Source organism: Pongo pygmaeus, chromosome 14 (genome assembly GCF_028885625.2).
Source record: "Pongo pygmaeus isolate AG05252 chromosome 14, NHGRI_mPonPyg2-v2.0_pri, whole genome shotgun sequence".
Classification (NCBI taxonomy): Eukaryota; Metazoa; Chordata; class Mammalia; order Primates; family Hominidae; genus Pongo; species Pongo pygmaeus.
This window is the reverse complement of record NC_072387.2, coordinates 108,874,678-108,893,685: the sequence shown is the minus strand read 5'-3', so window position 1 is coordinate 108,893,685 and position 19,008 is coordinate 108,874,678. Positions and strand designations below refer to the sequence as shown.

The 19,008-nt window shown below is 43.2% G+C and overlaps 1 protein-coding gene across 22 annotated transcripts in view; it reads left to right on the top strand.

Annotated features, from left to right (window-relative positions):
- Positions 1-19,008, top strand: part of DOCK9 (dedicator of cytokinesis 9) — a 295,897-nt gene that overhangs the window by 106,225 nt on the left and 170,664 nt on the right. For 7 of the 22 annotated variants that reach the window (XM_054446017.2, XM_054446022.2, XM_054446012.2 and 4 more), the window contains exon 1: positions 2,836-3,117. The exons of 14 other annotated variants lie outside the window; for them this stretch is intronic. In XM_054446017.2, coding sequence (XP_054301992.1) covers positions 2,992-3,117 — 126 coding nt within the window. In that variant the 5' untranslated portion in view covers positions 2,836-2,991. Of the gene's footprint in view, positions 1-2,835; positions 3,118-19,008 lie in introns of those variants that run through there. One more of the 22 variants, XM_063651071.1, reaches the window with a different exon arrangement.

The following is a 19,008-nucleotide window of genomic DNA, read 5'->3' as shown; positions in this document are numbered from 1 at the left end:
ACTTGGAAGCTCAGAGCAAATTAAAAGTGTTTTCCTTGATTATAAAACAAAAATAAAGTCATTGCTAACCATTTTGAAAAATATAGAAAAACTTCAAGAAGAAGGCCTGGCTCATGACATGAACATGTGGGGTTCAAGATGAATATTTGAAGGCAGCTGTCATAATCAAGCCAAAGAGAGGGAAGAATGGTTGATGCTAAGTTGCTGAAGTGCTTTGTAATGTGTGATAGCAACACGGTTGGTGGAATTGTCATTTTAGATCACACAGCCAAAGCCCTGAGTTTAAGACTAAAATTAATTTCTTCAGGTTGGAATGAGAACAGCAACAATACAGTAGTTACCATCAAATGAATACCTGCTTTGCACAAGACACTTGAAGACCATCTAAAGATCTTTTTAACCTCTTCACTCCCATGATAGGGTTAAAGCCACATGCTGCTGTCTTTAATTGCTGACTGGTGATTGGTATTGTGCCTTTTAGCAGTTTGAACATAGTATCATGGTTAAGCGTGTCTACACTGGATCCATACTGCCCCTGCTCTCTGTATAACGTTCTGCAAGTATTTAACGTCTCTGGGCATCAGTTTCCTCATCTGTCAAATGGGGATAACAGTATTACATAGAGTTGTTATGAAGATTAAATAAACAATCTTTGTAGGGCTTGAACAGGGCATGGGCCATAGCCAGCACCTACAGTGTTTGTCAAATAAATATCTTAAAGTGCATTTCTCATTCCTTACAGAATACCAGGGTATTTTGACCCAACAAATAGGGTAGGCTGAATACAGTGGCTCACACCTCTAGTTCCTGCCACTTGAGGGGCTTAGGCAGGAAGATCCTTGACTCCAGGAGGTCAAGACTGCAGTGAGCCATGATCGGGCCCCTGCACTCAGCCTGGGCTACAGAGCAAGACCCTGTCTCAAACAACAACAATAACAAATAGAATAGCATTTCTCTTATTAATGCCCAGACATTCTGATGGCTTAATGGCGATGGGGATTTGAGGAAGAACTGGACTATTTAGAACTTCTTGAACCATTTCAAAAAGGTTTCTGAGTTGTTGGTTGGGCTGTCCTCTACTAAGGCTCAGTTAGTCTGTTTTGTGCTTGTGACTTCATCCTTTCTTCTCTGATTTGTAGGACATTCCTAAGCTTTTACTTTACGGTAATTTCAACTCTATACGTAAGTGAGAGTTTTTTCTTACTGGGTTTTTTCTGTTGTAACTTTACAAAGAAAGATTTTTAAAATTTATAGGTAATATTATTTTGGAACACAGATTTGGTAGGAGGACTTCTATTAACCCTGAAAGACTACCCAAGGTTGAGAGATTGGGTAGTTTAAAAATAATTATAGAAGCCATTAATTTATTTGATGGACTCATTGATCCCTTGAGATCATTACATAATTGATATTCACACTCAGAAGGGTTCCTGGTGTTCAAGTGGCAGAGACCCAGCTTCAGCTTCGCTCTTGAAGTAGAGCAGCTGCAGCAGGTGCTGGGAGAGGGAGGCGGCCATGCGAGGACTGGGTGGCATCTCAGTTCTCCCCACTGCCTCCTCTGAGCCCTCCTGGCTGTGTTCCTTTGTCTGGAAAGTGGGAGACTTGTACCTGTGACTTGTATAATAGTTTATGTTATTTCCCTGGGTAGAGTTCCTCTGGCACCTATTGTCGTTACATGATAACTACTCTCGTTGTTGACTGACTGAATACTGCTGCTGCTGCTACTACTACTACTACTATTGCTGCTGCTGCTGCTGCTGCTACGGGTGCTGCTGCTTGTTGTCTACTGTTACTAAATCTTCCCTGATGTCGAGGAAATACTCAGAGTAACTAGGAGAAGCTCTGCGGTATCCATGAAGTACAGAGTAATATTTGATCCCCGCTTTAATGTTCATTTCCACATAACCTTTAGACAAATCCCTTAATACCTCTGTTTTAATTTTTCCCAAGAGATAAAAAAGACTCCACTGTTAAATGTGAGGAAATAATAAAAATACAGACTTTTAGGAACACATATTTTGGGTGCTACTAAACCACCATTGAACCATAGGTTGGTGATCCAGCTATTTTCCCGTGCTTTTGTGCATCTCTCTCTTAATTTTATTAATTTGTCATTTATGATGTCTGTTCTTCTTGCCTTCCCAGCTAGATGTGAAGTTCCTTGAAGGGAGAGATACTCTACCTTATACTTTTACTATGATCCTCTCAGCACCTAGTACTGGGAGTACCTTCTGATACCTACATACCTGGACTTAAAGTAATAGTCTATTTAATAAATGCATTTACTATGATATGTGGTATCCCATGAAAATGTTTTGATGACCTCATCTTTCTGGCATCAAATAGTAGATAAATTAAGTGTTTCATGCTGTGGTCTGTCATTCGGGGTGAAACTCATTTCCTCCACCTGTACCCACGAGGTGCAGGCTATGGGAACATACTTGCTGGTAGCTCTTCCCTGCTTTAATCATCAGCCAGGCATTTGGTGTTTAGCCATAACACAAATGAAAGCATTCCAAAACTGGAAGAATTTAGAACAAGCAGACAACCTTGCTGTCTGTTAAGCTCCACGAGCTTCAGATTTAAGGTAATTATGAAGGAGTCTAACTGTGACTGGTTTTCTTTTAAACACTGCAGTATTTTGATTCCGATTGATTTGGCCCACGCTGTGTGGAACAGACACAATAAAGCCGGTCTTTATCAGAGAGGCAGTACACTGTGTATTGTTCAGCTTGGAGTTTGTTTTCTTTTGGCCAGCAAGTAGGAGCCTCCCCTTTTGCATGGAGTAGTAACACCCCTGGAGGCTGGCCTTCGCTGTCATGCCTTCCCACCCCACAGGCTCTGCAGACCCAGCCAGTGGGGCTGACCACTTGTGCCTGGGAAGCCGGTTTCCTTTCCTTCCTTGGACCACTGGCATGCCTGTGCCTTCCACGGCCAGGGACTCGCAGCTGTTCCAGTTGCAGACTTTCTGACTTGCGTTTTCAGCCGAGAATGCAGGCTGATAAATGCAGGACAAGTAGTAGGAGTGTCAAAAAGGAACTGGTGATTGAGTCCCCCCTGCAATACAAGGATGCAGCTCAGGGCGAAGTGGAAGCAGAGAGCCCGGGCCCTGTGCCGGTAAGAGGGTCTCGTACAAAGTGTTGCTGTGTCTACCCGATGCTGGGTTCTTATTGTGCATGTGGACGGGGTTGACGCCTGTTGCCTGTCTTTGATTTCAAAACTTGCTCTGCTTGTCCCTTGTGAACTCCACTCTTTCCCTGTAATATGACTTCGCTTCCCCTTTGATTCTTCTTTGTGAAGAAAGAAATGTTGACATTTTGTGGGTGAATGTGGTTTCTAGGAGTTTTCTTTGTATGGGACAATTATGTATTGTTCACAATTATGTCCCACCTAGCTGCAGTGTTTGCAAATGTAAACCCAGGGAAGCATATTTTAATTGCGACTATAGGGTTGAAAAAAGATGTGCTTTGCAAAATTAAAACCTTTTCTACGTTATTTATGCTATTGAGAAAATGAGGCAGGTCCCATTGGGGGGTTTTAAGGAACATAACTGTTGGAAATATTACATAGTTTAGAAAGGATAAAATTACATATGTTCTTCTCTCTCATTTTACCAGGAGGTTTGCCTTGAATAAAGTAGGGAAGAACCTAAACTGTGAACCAGCTGATAGAAACGTTTCTGTTCTTAACATCAGCTAAACTCTCAGCATTTGTCTAAAGCCAAGTGCTTTGGTGGACTTTGGAGAGGAGGAATGTGAAAAATGGTTGTGTTGTTATCATCAGTGAGTAGGTTGTGCTTCTCTCTTGGAATTTCTTCAGTACAATAAAGGCACATAATTTTTTAAGCAAGCTGCACAAAACCACCAACATGCCCTGCAGAGGGGGGACAATTGAGCCTTTCAAATTATCTGCTAAAGAGATTGTTAAACTGATATGTAGTGATTTTATTTAGTTTTTTTTTTTTCTTTAATGTGGAGGTTCAGTTGATGTTACCATGAAGTGTTTGCTTACTAATTTACTTAATTTTCAATTAATGTCTAAGAATCTGAACTTAAACTTTCCTATAACAGATTTGATTTGAACAGAGTTGCTTTCTTCGTGACTCGTGAGACTGCCCTATGTTTTATCGCCTTCAAAACTATATTGCTAACCCTGAACTGAAAAGTTAGTAAAATATCATGGTCTTTTTCACTGCAGATTTTCATCTTAGAGATTTAGGTTTCTTTTCTTCACCCTCTGCTACATTGTTTAGAAATGTAATTCATTATTCTGGATTCCTTGCTGCCAATATAATAGCCTGCTTCTCTGTTGGGTTGCTCACAGGCTATATGGATTTCACTGCTTAAAGCAGCTGATGTAACTTAGGATTTCTTGGAGGAAGTTGTGTGGTTTAGGTTCCCTTGTGAATATTCTTAAAAATCTTCTGTCAGTGATTCTCCAGCTGTGTAGAAATATTTGTCTACAGGACTGAATACACTGTAGAAAGATGCTGTGCAATTTTTTTTTAAGCACACAAGTGACTTCTTAAACTTACTTCTCTTTCTAGTGCTCAAGAATTTTGCCGTTTATGTCCTAGCTATTTGTTTAGGTAAATCTCACTCCAGGCAGTTCCCCTGGGGGTCTTTTTCCACTGCAATGGATAAAGCTGTGCTGGCTACAGCTGCATTTGGTGGGAACACTTGTCAGGGCCCAGCAGCTTGTGGCAGTGTGATCTCAGCTCTGCGCACCTGCAGAGAGGCGTGAGGGAGTGAGGAAGCCAACAGTGATACCAGAAGTTTTTTCTTATCAGGCAATGTTTCTCTTCTTCCAACAGGGTAAACATGATAAAAAGAGCTAATGTCAGATCAGGGAAGCAAGGATATTTCAGCAGGGCCTTTGCCCAGGGCAGATCTCTTACCTGTGGCTGTTGCTGCCCACTGGCAAACAAGAGTTCAACAGACTGCTGGAAAGGCAACTTGTTTCTCAAGATGATTTTTCAGAAGGAGGCAGACACCATTGTGCAACCTGTTTGTGGCAGTACTATTCATTGTTCTAATGTCAGTGGCCCACGGGCTTGGTAAGAATCCCCAAGACTGTCTATCATTTGAATGAATTATACCTAGAGACGTTTAAATGTAACATGCTTTATTCAGGAGGTAGCATTTTGAAATAAAGTTTTGCTGTTTTTAGTTATGTACAGAAACAGTCCTTGGGGAAAAATATTACATAAATTAAAAAGGATAAAATTAATTAATGCATGTAGTATAGAAGTAGGAAAAACAAGAAATGCAAATAGTGTAGCAGTAGGAAAGACAGTGTCCTTGTTTTTACTCTCCAGTGGTGACCATTATTAATAATTCGGTGTATATACTTCCAGACTTTCTCCTGTGCCTAGAACAGTATAACTTGTGTGTGTGTGTTTATGTTTAGAGAATGTACTACTATGGTAGATTTCTGGGTTTTCTCCCAGAACACGTCAATAACATCTTTTGTCCCCATATGTGGATTTATGCCTTTTTTTTTTTTTTTTTTTTTTGAGACAAAGTCTTACTCTATCATCCAGGTTGCAGTGCAGTGGTACGATCTCGGCCCACTGCAACCTCCGTCTCCTGGGTTCAAGTGATTCTTCTGCCTCAGCCTCCCGAGTAGCTGAGATTATAGGTGCCCGCCACCATGCCCCGCTAATTTTTGTATTTTTAGTAGGGACAGGCTTTCATCATGTTGGTCAGGCCAGTCTTGAACTCCTGACCTCAGGTGATCCGCCCGCCTTGGCCTCCCAAAGTGTGATTACCGGCGTGAGCCACCACACCTGGCCTATGCCATTATTTTAATGGCTGCATATTATCTCATTTTAGGTCTGTACTATAACTGGATCGTTATTTAATTTGTTTCTAATTGTTTGCATTAGTAATGAGGCTACCATAAATGTACCCGTAAGTAGATCTTAAAGCATGTAGGCAAGCCAGTATTTGTTCTAGAAACTTTCTATCATAAGTTCCCTCCTGCCCTTATGATTGGTGGTAATGTTTTTTCTCCTCTGCCAGGGCCGCTTTGAAGGTTTCCCTTAGCAGTGGCTGCTTGTTCAGTGTTAGGGAAAGTTAGTGTTTCTTTTTCTTTCTTTATTTGGAGATGGAGTTGTTCTTTTTTTTTTTTTTTTTTTTGAGACAGAGTTGCTCTTGTTGCCCAGGCTGGAGTACAATGGCATGATCTCGGCTCACTGCAACCTCCGCCTCCTGAGTTCAAGCGATTCTCCTGTCTCAGCCTCCCGAGTAGCTGTAATTACAGGCACATGCCACCGCACCCGACTAATTTTTGTATTTTTAGTAGATATGTGGTGTCATCATATTGGTCAGGCTTCAAACTCCTGACCCCAGGTGATCCACCTGCCTTGGCCTCCCAAAGTGCTGGGATTACAGGCGTGAGCCACTGTGACCGGCTAAAAGTTAGTGTTTCCAAGAGAATATGTGTTTGGACATTATAAAGTTTCAGAGGCTGCAAGGTTCAACTTACAGGCACCTACATGGGTGGGTCTTGTCCCCTGCATTGTGACAGTAAGTGAGGGAGGAAGCACATGGTGAAACTTCCCCATTTCTATCCAGGCTTACTGCCAAACCCACTGAGAAATGGCTTTGGGGGCTAGAAATCACTACCAGGGGAACAGGCAGGATATTCTTGATGTCTGCATGTTAGTTTCCCTGCTCACATTTGAATACCTATTTTTACCCCCTACCCGCCACCCACCCCCCCCAAAGCTCTAAGGTAATTCCTGGAAACAATTTATTCTAATTGTTACTGCTCAACAGTTTAGAAGAAAAAGGTGTGGCTTCAAAGTGCCAAAAAAGACTGGGTTATATGCCATTTATGCAGCCCTTTCATTGGGTTCCTTTTGTGAGGCTGGTAGAGACTGCAGCACAGGTCTTATTTTGGGAATTTTTAAGGTTGAAGGATGTGAAGATTGAGAAGAGCTGAATTTTCCTGTTAGGTGTACTCATTAGGTATTTTTTGAAAAGGATCAGCGGGCACTGTGGCTCAAGCCTGTAATCCCAGCAGTTTAGGAGGCCAAGGTGGGCATTGCTTGATCTCAGGAGTTCAAAACCAGTTTGGGCAACATGGCGAAACTCCATCTCTACAAAAAGTACAAAAATTAGCCAGATGAGGTGGCATGGACCTGTAGTCCCAGCTTCTCGAGTGGCTGAGGTGGGAGGATTGCTTGAAACTGGGAGAGTTGAGGCTGCAGTGAGCAGAGATCATGCCATTGGACTCCAGGCTGGGTGACAGAGTAAGACCTTGTCTCAAAGAAAATAAAAGTTTCTTTTCAGAGATACCTTTTGGGTGGCTCATATTTTCCTGGGATCCTCAAGTGTTAAAAGCAGAATTTTAGTTCTTATTTCAATGTTTGAATGACCACGTGATTACTCTAGCTAAATAACTCTGTGAGAAGGCAGCGCGAGTACTTGATGTAGAAGGTAGTAGAAGGACTTGGCTTCTGATTGGACACACCAGTACATTACCTGGGAACTCTTCTGTCTCCCAGACAGAGGAGGAATGAGACTAGAAAATCTTTCCTATCCCTGAAGTTCTGTTTGCTCTAGAAATAGCAGACTAAGTGAAGTATAAGCTTATGGGCAATGATCATATTGTTAATTTTGAATTAGACTTTAGGTGACTGTGATTGAGTTAATTAAATTATGCTTAGACAATAAGGCTTTCTGCCCTATAGGTTTTCCTGCACCCTTAGAGACAACTTTAGAAAAAAATAATTAATGATATTACATCAATAATATTTAATAAGTAGTTTCCTTGTTTTAAAAGTATTGGATGGTGAAAGATGTTACCAAAAGCTTTATATAGTAACCTATTCCTAGTGACAAGAACAGGAAATTTTACTTATTCAAAGCCATACACCTTCACTACAATGCTCTTTGTGTTTCATTTGTTTATTCATTAATTCATTCAACCCACATTTACAAGAATGGAGACTTGCCAATCTTATTGGACAGTGCATTGAGGCGAATGAGATCAAAACCCTCCCTCTCCCCGGGCAGCAAGGCATGAGGAAGGAAGGGGTTCATTCCTCTGGAATGCTTTCATGTGATCTTTATCAGGCACAGTGAGTGTTAATGCCACCCTGTCCTTTCTAGACACTTAGGCAGACAACACTTAAACCATCAGCCGCTCCAGGAAGGACGTGCTTCAGATTTTTTAGCAGCTAACATAGGCATAGCCAGGCTTTGCAGAAGGCGCAGGCCGAACCCCTAACTGTTCATGTGATCAGTGTTACATGAGGCTCCTGCTGCTGCACACCTATTTTGTGGAGCGGTCGGTGGAAGGAATCTTTGGGGAGTGCGTGCTTAGATAGGGTCCGAGTGAATCTAATTACCATGCCAGGCCTGGAAAATGATCTCAGACACGGGGCTTCAGCAGTTTGTTCCCTACCTCATTGCCATGCCAAGTCACTGCCGCCTCCTGGGTAGCAGTGTACAGAAAACTAAAATCCACCCAGCTCCGGCATTTATTTTCTCATGATCTGCCATCAGCATGGAGGGAGAATGGCTGGTGACTGTTTTTTATAGCAAGGTAATGCCAATAGTCATGTAATAATAAAAATAGCCACTACTTACATGGTTCCCTGCTCTGTGCCAGGAACTGTTTTATGCCTGCTAAATGTTATTTCAATTAATCCTCACAGCTCTAGGAGGCAGGCTCTATTCTTTTTCAGACGAGGAAACTGAGCACAGAGAAGTTAGGCAACTTGCTCAAAGTTACACATTCAATAAATGGCAGAGCCAGGATTGTAGACTTTGGGTCAGGTTTTTTAAAATCCATACCTGGACACATGCACAACTCATGAACAAAAATGAACGTATTCACTTGAGCTTAGCATTGAGACTGAAACGATAAACAAGAAAGGAAAAACACACTGCCCTTAAAAACTTAAAAATTGTTAGAGAAAGTCCAGTTTATAAGTGATAACCAACAGTGGTTGAATAGCATGAAGACAATGGCGGTCATGTGAAGAACTAAGAAATAGGAATGAAATAGAGCTGCCGTCAGGAGTCACTCTTATCTTGGGTGTTACATTTTATCATCTTCTCAGAAAGTTACATAGGAGCATAGACTGGTGAGAGTCTAAGAGTCTGCAGGCATCCCGTTTTCCTCCCTATTTTCCTTTTTTTTTGAGACGGAGTCTCGCTCTGTCACCCAGGCTGGAGTGCAGTGGTGCGATCTCGGTTCACTGCAAGCTCCGCCTCCCGGGTTCACGCCATTCTCCTGCCTCAGCCTCCCAAGTAGCTGGGACTACAGGCGCCTGCCACAACACTCGGCTAGTTTTTTTATTTTTTAGTAGAGATGGGGTTTCACTGTGTTAGCCAGGATGGTCTCGATGTCCTGATTTTGTGATCCACCCGCCTCGGCCTCCCAAAGTGCTGAGACTACAGGCGTGAGTCACCGCGCCTGGCCCCTATTTTCCTTTTTAAAAAATTTATAGATGATCCAGGTTAATCCTGAAATGTTTATACCCTAATTAGTAAAATGGGCACTGTGGTCCCCATAGTGTTTACAGAGGCTGCCATTTGTGCAGGTATGCTCTACTCTTGGAAAGGTAGCAGCTAAACACGAGGCTGCAGAACAGTGTCCAGCTGGCTGGTGGCACGGGTGGGCCAAGAGACCAGAGACCTAATTTTGATCCTGCATCTGCCTCTCAATCTCTGCAGATCACCACCCTCCTGGGCTTCAGTTTTCTTACCCGTAAAATGAGGAGCCTGTCATACATAATCTCTAAGGTCTGGGACTCAAGTTCCAGTGTTAGCATCTTTGATCTCAGAATAACCTGGGATGGAGTCAGGTTTAGGACTGTGGAGTTTTAGTTTCAGGTTTTAAGCTTTGTTTATTCAAAATTGTTTGGGTTTTGAGTTGTTGGAGCTATAAAATGGGATCTTGGAATTCCACCCAGTGTAAGAAGTAAGACCAAGGGAATGGGTTGGCCACCTGGAAATGAATAAAAAATTTGGAGTTAGCAGGGCATTCTAGGCAGGAGATAACAAGACAACCTAGCTCCAGCCTACAGACAGCATATGACTGTGAGGATACTTTTAGAACCAAGAAGGATTGGAAATTATAGTTTTCCCCCAACTTTCCAGAAGTTTGAAATACCCTGTAATGTGATATACTAGTGCTAAGTCTCTTTTAGAATGACATTTTGAGGCTTTGGAAATTTTCAGCATTCCCTTTCCTGACAAGTGTAAGTGCCACTTACCAGTGGGTCTCAAGGGCTCTGCCAGGTTCCCGGGGAGGAGCCAGTCTCGTATTCTGCTTTGGGATTTCCTTAATATGGAGAGTTGTCACTGCCAAGGGAAAGGCAGCAGCGAGCGGTGCAGAGAGCCAGCACTCACTCACAGGATGCTCACTTGGCATTTCTAAGCCAGGACTGCATTGCGTATCAGACAGAGGTTGTAGCAGTGGCTGCCCTCCAGATCCCCCATCTCTGAAGGTTCTCTGGACTGCCTGTTCCACTACCACGTTCTATCTTTTCTTACACTGAGCCATGCTGCATTGTGCTATCAGACCACTCTTTCTAAAACACAGAGACGGGTGGGGTGTGGTGGCTCACGCCTGTCATCCCGGTACTTTGTGAGGCTGAGGTGAGAGAATTGCTTGAGGCCAGGAGTTTGAGACCAGCCCGGGCAACATAGCAAGACCCTGTCTTTACACAAATAAAAAATAAAAAAATTGACCCAGCTTGGTGGGGCAGACCTGTAGTCCTAGCTATTTGGGAAGATGAGGCGGGAAGATTGCTTGAGCCCAGGAATTCAAGGTTACAGTTAGCTATGGTGGAGCTACTGCACTCCAGCCTGGGCAACAGAGTGAAACTCTGTCTCAAAAGCAAAACACAAAACAACACAGCCCACAGATATAGTTGTTAATTATCTGCTTAAAAGTCTTCTCTGACTCTTCCTTTGCAGAGAAAGCAAAGCATGGCTTCCTTGATTCGCAGAGGCTGACCCTGAATTTGCCTGCTGACCTCATCTCCTGCAGCCTCCAAAATGTGCCCTGACCCCGGCTTTCCAGTCTTCCTTCCACCTGGGGTGCTTTCACACCTGGGCACAGCTCTGCCTTTGCCTGGCATGCACTGCACTGGATAAAAGGATAAAATCCTCATTTATGCTTCAAGCCCCAGCTCACATGCCGACTTCTTTGGGAAACCTTTGCAAACCCTCTCCCCACATTTCCCAGTAGACTGTGTGCTCCTGTAGCCCTTCATGGCGTCGTTGTTCCAGCTTGTTGTCAGGCGTCTCCGCTTTATTGTAGTGAAGCTTTATACTCCAGTCTCCCTCACTAACGGGGCTTCTGTCCAACAAGAACCACCCGAGTGGTTTTGTTTTCTTTGTATTCGATCTCTGATGTAATGTCAAAGCTCTTTTTTTTTTTTTTTTCTTTCTCCTGCTTCTCAGCAGGGTCCTGGTGACTCTTTGGGGAATGTATAGACAAAAAAAGGTTGCAGAAAGGGCCTGCAGGAAAGACTAGATCTGAAAATCATTCACGTTTTCATTTGCCTCTCTTCCACCTGCAAAGGTTTAGCCACCAATATCCAAATGTCTTGAATTGCCAAAAAGTAGAAAGGGATGCAAGTAGAGGAACTTGCTGGACTTACATGTGATGTGGCTATTGTGCCGCTTTATTCCCCTGTGCATCTGTGGTTTTGATCTCTATTAAAATGTTGGTGAACATTTTATCTGAGTACTTTTGTGTACAGAAGTGCGAACAGGTTCCCAGAGTCAAACCCCTTCCTGTTCCTCACTTAGCCGGCACCCCTTTCTGTTATCAGTACCTTTTCTTCCTGGCAGCCGTACCTGAAACCCTAACATCATATTTGATGGTCATAGTACACTTGGAAAAATCACCGTGTGACATTTTCACAACAGCTTCTCAGTAAATTGATTATATCTGGAAAAGGTGGAGATCCACAAGATACAGGCAGAGAAGATGGCTCTTCCAGGGAGAAAGAGTTCAGAAAGGTGGGGCCTATTGGAGACACTAGAGAATGTGGTCCGCTGCTTTATAGAACCAAGACTAGACCTAACTTTTATCTCTGATGTGGTATGTTTTTCCAAACTGTTGTCTGCCCAAGTAAAAATTTCAGGAAGTGGACTGTCCTTTGTTTTGCCATGAAGTTTAAAAAATTACCTGTATATTAAAATTTCTTACAGTCTATTATAGTGCTGTCTAATAGAAATATAACATGAGCCATATATATAATTTCTGCTCTGTTATTTTTTGAGACAGAGTCTTGCTCTGTCACCCAGGCTGCAGTGCAGTGGAGTGATCTTGGCTCACTGCAACCCCCGCCTCCCAGGTTCAAGCAATTCTCGTGCCTCAGCCTCCCGAGTAGCTGAGATTACAGGTGTGTGCCACCACACCTGGCTAATTTTTGTATTTTTAGTAGATTTAGAGTGAACCATGTTGGCCAGGCTGGTCTCGAACTCCTGGCCTCAAGTGATACCCCCCCCCGCCCCCCCGCCCACCTCAGCTTTCCAAAATGCTGGGATTACACGCGTGAGCCACCACACCTGGTCAAATTTAAAATTTTCTAGTAGCCAAGTTAAAGTAAAAAGAAACAGGTGTAACTAATTTTAGTAATATAATTTTAACCCAGTATTTCCAAAATATTACCATTTCAATTTTGAATTCTTATTAAAAAAAGGTATTTTATATTTCATTTTTAGGACGTCATTGACATTTGGTGTCTGTTTTATGCCTACAGCACATCTGAATTTAGAATCATCACATTTTAAGTGCTCAGTAGTCACCTATGGCTGGTAGCTACCACATTGATCAGTGCAGGTTTATACTTAACACATTCTTTAGCTTAAAAGCCTCAAACTAAAAAGCTGTCATTTTGGGGGCGAGTCACTGGGTGAGGAAAAATATTTGTGATTTTTTTTTCTGTAGGAAAAAAATGCATGATTTAAATGTGAGTTTTCCTTACAAAGGTCATGCCTTGAAATATTTGATGGTATTATAAATTACATACTAATTAATGGCATTAATATGTGTCAAGACATTTAAACCTGGTTCTTTGGAAAGATTTAGCATTTTGGAGTATGATTTTTAATATTTTTGAAGTGGAAAATGATTATTTTCCTGGAAGGGACTCTGCTTTTTATCTCTGCTGTAGTGAGATTGTAAAGCCTGGGTAGTTCAGTGCCTGGCAGATCTCAGAGTGGGGAGAACTTCCCTCCTCCCTTGTGACGTGGAGCCTGAAGCATCCTCATGTGGAGCAATGTTCAGCATTTCTCATATAAAGAGGAACAGAGGCATTGGAGAGGCACTTCTGGTTCTAGAAATCTGAAATGCCATCATGCTTACTGTTTATGTGTGATGGGGAAGGTCCTGGTCTTGGGGCCAGGAGACCCAAGGATCACCATCTGTGTGACCGTCAGTAAACCATCTAATTCCTCTAAGCATCAGTTTCCTCATCAGTGAGATGGTGATGATGCAACCATACAGTTGTGGGGAGGTTTAATGAGACAATATGCGTGTAATCCAGCAAAGGTATGTATGTTGTAGGGGCTAAAATTCCATTGAATGTGAACTACACATAACTATGTATGGTCCCCACAACCACCATTTGGTGCATTCGTGCTCTGTCCAGTCACTGTATATTGAACCCTGTCAATAACCTGGTGATAATGATAACAGAAATTGTTACTTTTCCCATCTTTAGATGCCAGTATGGAGATTATAAGGTTAAATAAGCAACTTGTCCAAAGGCCACATAGCCAATAGGCAGTGAAGCCAGGATTTTTTGAGAATACGTTTTAATATGAAATTCTCAAGCATACATGGAAGTAGATGGACTAGTAGAGTGGTTATCAAACATGAATGGGCACCAGAATCATCTGAAGGGCTTGTTAACACAGACTGTGAGGCCCCAACCCCAGAGCTTCTGACTCCATGGGTCTGGGGTGAATGTGTATTTCTAACATGTTTCAGGTGATGCTGATGCTAGCCCAGGACCAAACTTACAGAACCATTGTACTGATGTAATGAACCCCCATATACCTGTCACCACCTCTGGCAGTAGTTTACATTTTTGGGACTAGGATTTAAACTCTAACTCCCAACACCTGCCCTTTACTGGTCTCTATACTGCCTGCCTGGCAGTGGAGTCTGCAGAAACTGTTTTGTGAACTATGTGTTATGAATATTCCATTCCCTATCCCCAATATCTTAAGTAGCTTAAAGTAAGTTGTTTTGAAATCTGACTAAATCTGGCTTTTAGAGCCTTTTAGCTTAATTGCTTGCCCTCTTCATTTCAGAGTTCCAAAAATAGTTTTTACTGACCTAGGAAGAATTAACAATTTTAGGTCATAATGCTAAAAAAGGAAGAAAAATGCCTGGAAGAGTCTACAGTCTAGATTTGAGATAGAATTATTTATACAACTATGATAGCACATCTTTTTCTTTTTTGATTTTATTTCTTTCCACATGTGAAAAAATAGGCAGAATTAGAAGCCGAGACTACTGTACGTGTGTGAGAGACACATGCTGGGCCCACTGCATGCGCTCTACCTGGTGCTCACTGTGTTCCCCTTTTGCCCTTCCTGGCCTGGTGTTGGCCCATGGCCGGTATCGGGGTAGGGAGAAGACACATGAAGCACTGCGCTTGCGAGGGAGCTGCTCCCGTTCCACCTAGCTCTCTCCTCATCTGACTCCCCGGGCACGGGACATGGAGGAAGTCTCCTAAATTCCTGTCTTGTCTTCCTCTCCTCGTTGACATTCTCAGCAGCATCCCCAGTGAGCACAGCTGACAGCAGGCGAAGAGTTGTGTAGGTTTTCCTTAATTGGTATTATTATTCCTGTCTTTATTATTATTTCCATTTCCATTATCATGTTTCTCTTACCTATTTCAGGTGCTATTGATTTGACAAAATCAGATTTTGTCAGATTTGTCAAATCTGTATAACTGCTATATAAAAAGGAAATTCAACATCGTGTTAGTGTTTATAATATAAAAAACTGCATTCACAAATGTCTAATTGTTGGTGTTAGTCTGTTCTTAGGATAACACCACATTGGCGCATGAAAAATATATTTAGATGTCTGGGAGTTTGGTGTTTCTTATGCATTCTTCCAAATATTCTCCAAAGCATTAACTGCTGTAGTTTAACACTCAGGTTTGAGCTTATTTCTATATCTAAGTTTAGATAAGGTTTCCTTTTTCCTCCAGTATTTAGATTACATGTGTATGCACATTGTCAATGAAAGTGCAAAATTAAAATGTAGGCATCATTTTAGTAGGGGCTGAGACAAGATCCTGGGCCAGGGCTCAGGAGGTTCCTCCTGGGACCCCAGGGCAGTCCCTAGGGTTGGGTTTCCCAATGTGTAAAATGAGACGACTGGACTGGATAATCGCAGGTTCTGATGTTTGCACAAGCTTGTAGTGCTAAATAAAAGCTTTTAAGCTGTATTACTGAATCTGTAGTACCTTTTAAAAAGCATGCTTCCAAACAGCTTCTAGATCATTGTCCCTACAGACACTCATGAGCAGTCTGGAGAAGAACATACACTACTGAATGAGAGTGGGATTCTATCTTGATTATCACCATCGACTAGTTGTAATGTCCTGAGTTAGGGACAGAAGAGCATGTCTGTGACAAGCTGATGGAGGGCTTCTTTCTTCCGCTGGAGGATGGCGTGGGACCTACCTGTGTGTCTCTCCGCCCCTCCTCCTGTTTGTGGCCTTCCTGAGGGCCCGTCTCACTGTGGCCCTACCTGCCACTCCGGCCTCATCTCTCCCTGCAGGCTATAGTCCAGGGGTGGCTTTGGCACATGTAGGCACCCCAGGTGAGCTAATCATTGGTACCCCCTCAAATGAACACTATTCCAATATTTGCTTACTTTAGAGGAGAGACTGAGGGCTGTATGGGTGAAGGTGGAGCAGGGGGCTCTTGTGAGGAGTGTTGCTCTCTGACTCCAGTGTTATCCATCCTTGCAGAGGAAGCAGGATGGGAGGGCACTGGCCTATCCAGTGCTCCTCAAGCACGTCCATCTGGGAGGCCCGCTGCTCACCTCAGGTAGCAGCTGTGTGGAGTCTCTTTTTCAGAAGGGCTTTCTCCTAAGTATAGTTTTCCCCATCACCTTGGATTTCCAATGGTGCTAGAGCACCTATGGAGTCTGGGACCCAAGCCCCCTTTATGCAGCCTTATCCAGCTATTCTGAACTCCTGGCTGCTTCTAGAACTCACCACGCTCAGAATTTAGCATGAAGCTCATGAAGCTTAAGTTTCAGGATCCCTTTCAAGGCACTGGAAGAGATTCCAGCAATTTTATATCTATTAGTTTGTATTTTTTGACCTCACTGTAATTGTACATGTTTCAGGCCTTACAAAATCTACTTCCATCCATGCACATGCTCCCTGGTGTCTCAATTTTCTCTGCAGGGAATCCTCAATCTGCCCTGAATCCTGGCTGGCTTGTTCAACTCATTGATCAGCTCCAGGAGCCTCCTTTAAGAAGCACTCCACGTCACTGGGGTCCCTCACTCATCCAACACACAGTTATTGAGTGCTTCTGCTATGCTGGGTGCTGTTCTAAGTGCTGGAGAAAGCAGCAAATACAGTAGTGCTGTCTTGCCCTCATGGAGCTTATAATCTAGCTGGGCAAAGGTTGGGTTCCTTCTAGTGGGCCAGATGCCACTCCTGGTCCCTGCTGCTGTCATTCATTCTGCTGATTGTTCACACATGTGCCTTCCCTCTGACTGCCAGCTCCCTGGGGCAGGGCTGTGTTCTTTTTATCTTGATGTCTCTGGCACAGTGCATGTGAACCAGCTCAGTAAATACCTGTGGAGAGAGGGAACTCATACTGCTAATCACATGTATACACAAGGAAGAGAGGCGGCTGTTATTTTCCTGTGCCCACCCTACTTATAGGAAAATGAGGATCCTTCCTGCAAATTTGACAACTTTAAGAAATTCCTGGTGGGGCTACATAGCGAGAGTCATGTGCATGATAGGAGTGCAGGAAGGCTTGTGTGGCCCACACTTGTGAGCACATGGCTTCAGAAGCCCCTTTTTGTTGCAAGCTGCCATCTCCCTGTTCCTATCCCCAGCAACAGTACTGGTGTCCTGTTGGCAACATTGAGAAGCGCTTTGAAAGTGGACCGACTTTATCTCAGCCTATCAAGTAGCTTTTACAGCCATGCAGATAAATCAAGGAAGTCCTAAATTCTTTATAAGTAGAAATGACGAATTTCTCATTTCTTAAAATAGCTCCAAGAGTTGCCATTTAGTTTGCTATTTCAAGAAGTGGCATTCAGGATTTCAGCTCTTGTTAACATTTAATCACCAGAGACACAAGGGCAAGAAATGACTGGAAAGTTCATTTGAAGCTATCACATCCGAGGCAAGAGCAGTGAAATTGCTGTGCTCTTTGGAGCTTAGCTCTTCCCATGGGTTTCGAGGTTTTGTACATATTTGGCCAGAACTGAACTCAGTTTGTGGGCGAACATTGTGCAGGTCTGCTGGATCCAGAGGAATCTCATTTTCCTGGCACTAAGAACATTTCCTGCTTCTGATTGCCTTTTGATCTGGAATTTCAATTTGCATGATGTTGGGCCGCCAGACCCTAAGCAGCAAACGCTGTGGGAGGGAGGGAGTTCCGAGAGATTGAAGGGTCAGGGGATCATGGTGGGGTATTGTGGGGTTCTGCTTTCTGGCCCCCATGGGAGGTGTAGGGAAGTGTGATTGCTAGAGGCGCGCCATGCTGCCCGCTGCCATGCTCAGTAGATGGGGACTGGCGGGGCCTTCGTATCAGTGGCTCACCTGTGTCCATGTTGTCCTTTGAAATGAGGAGCTCTTTCTCCCCAACCACTGTGATCATGCCACATAACCCTCTGTGAGCAGTGTCCCATGGGGTGTCCTGCCTGCCTGCTCTCTTCTTCACAATCCAAGACCCTCCTGCTGTCATGGAGCTGCCCTAATGGGAGGGGGTCAGGAGTACTTTTCTCTGTCGCCCACCCCCAGCTGTGGTTATTCTTCGTCCTCCCTGGCACACACCACAGCAATACTCAGTCCCCTCTACAGTATAAGCAGCTGTCTGTTTCCTTTGGGTTCAGCCCCTGAATTTCATTGTCTGGATGCAGTTTTCTCTATGTTGGGTCATTATTTGTCTTCCTTTGTGCATGTCCCTGCCATTATTGCCTGTTTTATTTTGTGTGTTTCTGGAGGTCGAGGAAAGTTTTTTTTTCTTTTTGTTTAAAAAACCTGTCATGCAAGCAACATATTTAATAATATGAATAGCTCCATTTATTATAACATGTGTTTACAGTTTGCCAGGCTTTGCCTTTTCCGTGAATTGACTCAGTTGAGTCCACCAACAGCCCCACGTGGCTGCACAGCTCGGCTTTCCTAACCATGCTGCCATCCTCGTCAGCATTCGTATGGACACATGACCCTATCAGGGCAGAGTCAGGTTTTGTGAGGGACAAAGCTTACAGAATTTTAGGGGCCTTCTTTAAGAAAAATAATTCAACATTTGAAAACAAAATAAGGCACAGAGGTGAACATTTATTTAGAATTTAAAAAGAAATAAATTTTAAAAAGCTAACACAAGCCATAAACACCAGAAATCCAGGGAAACAACACATTTTTATCAATGAACCTCTTGATGCACCTCCATACTACTTCCCTACAGTTTTAGGGCTTCATATTCTTTTATTGCCTCTTCATATGATGATGATTTTGTATTATCATTCTTCATTGCAAGAACAGGTCAGTGTTTCCCTTGGCATGATTAGTCCAAATTTGTATTTTATTACTGAGAGTTTAGAAAAATTTCTTCTAGTTCCACAACATCTGGGAATGTCACAGGAATTTTTAGTATTGGAAAAGCTTCTGTGAGGTTTCTTTTGTACGTGAGCAATGCAGTTTGGGGGCATTCTCAGTTTGTGCAATGACTAATCTTACATACCACCAAGTAGTCCTGGGGCCACATACCTTAGAACATGTCTGAATTGTGACATGGCCTCCCA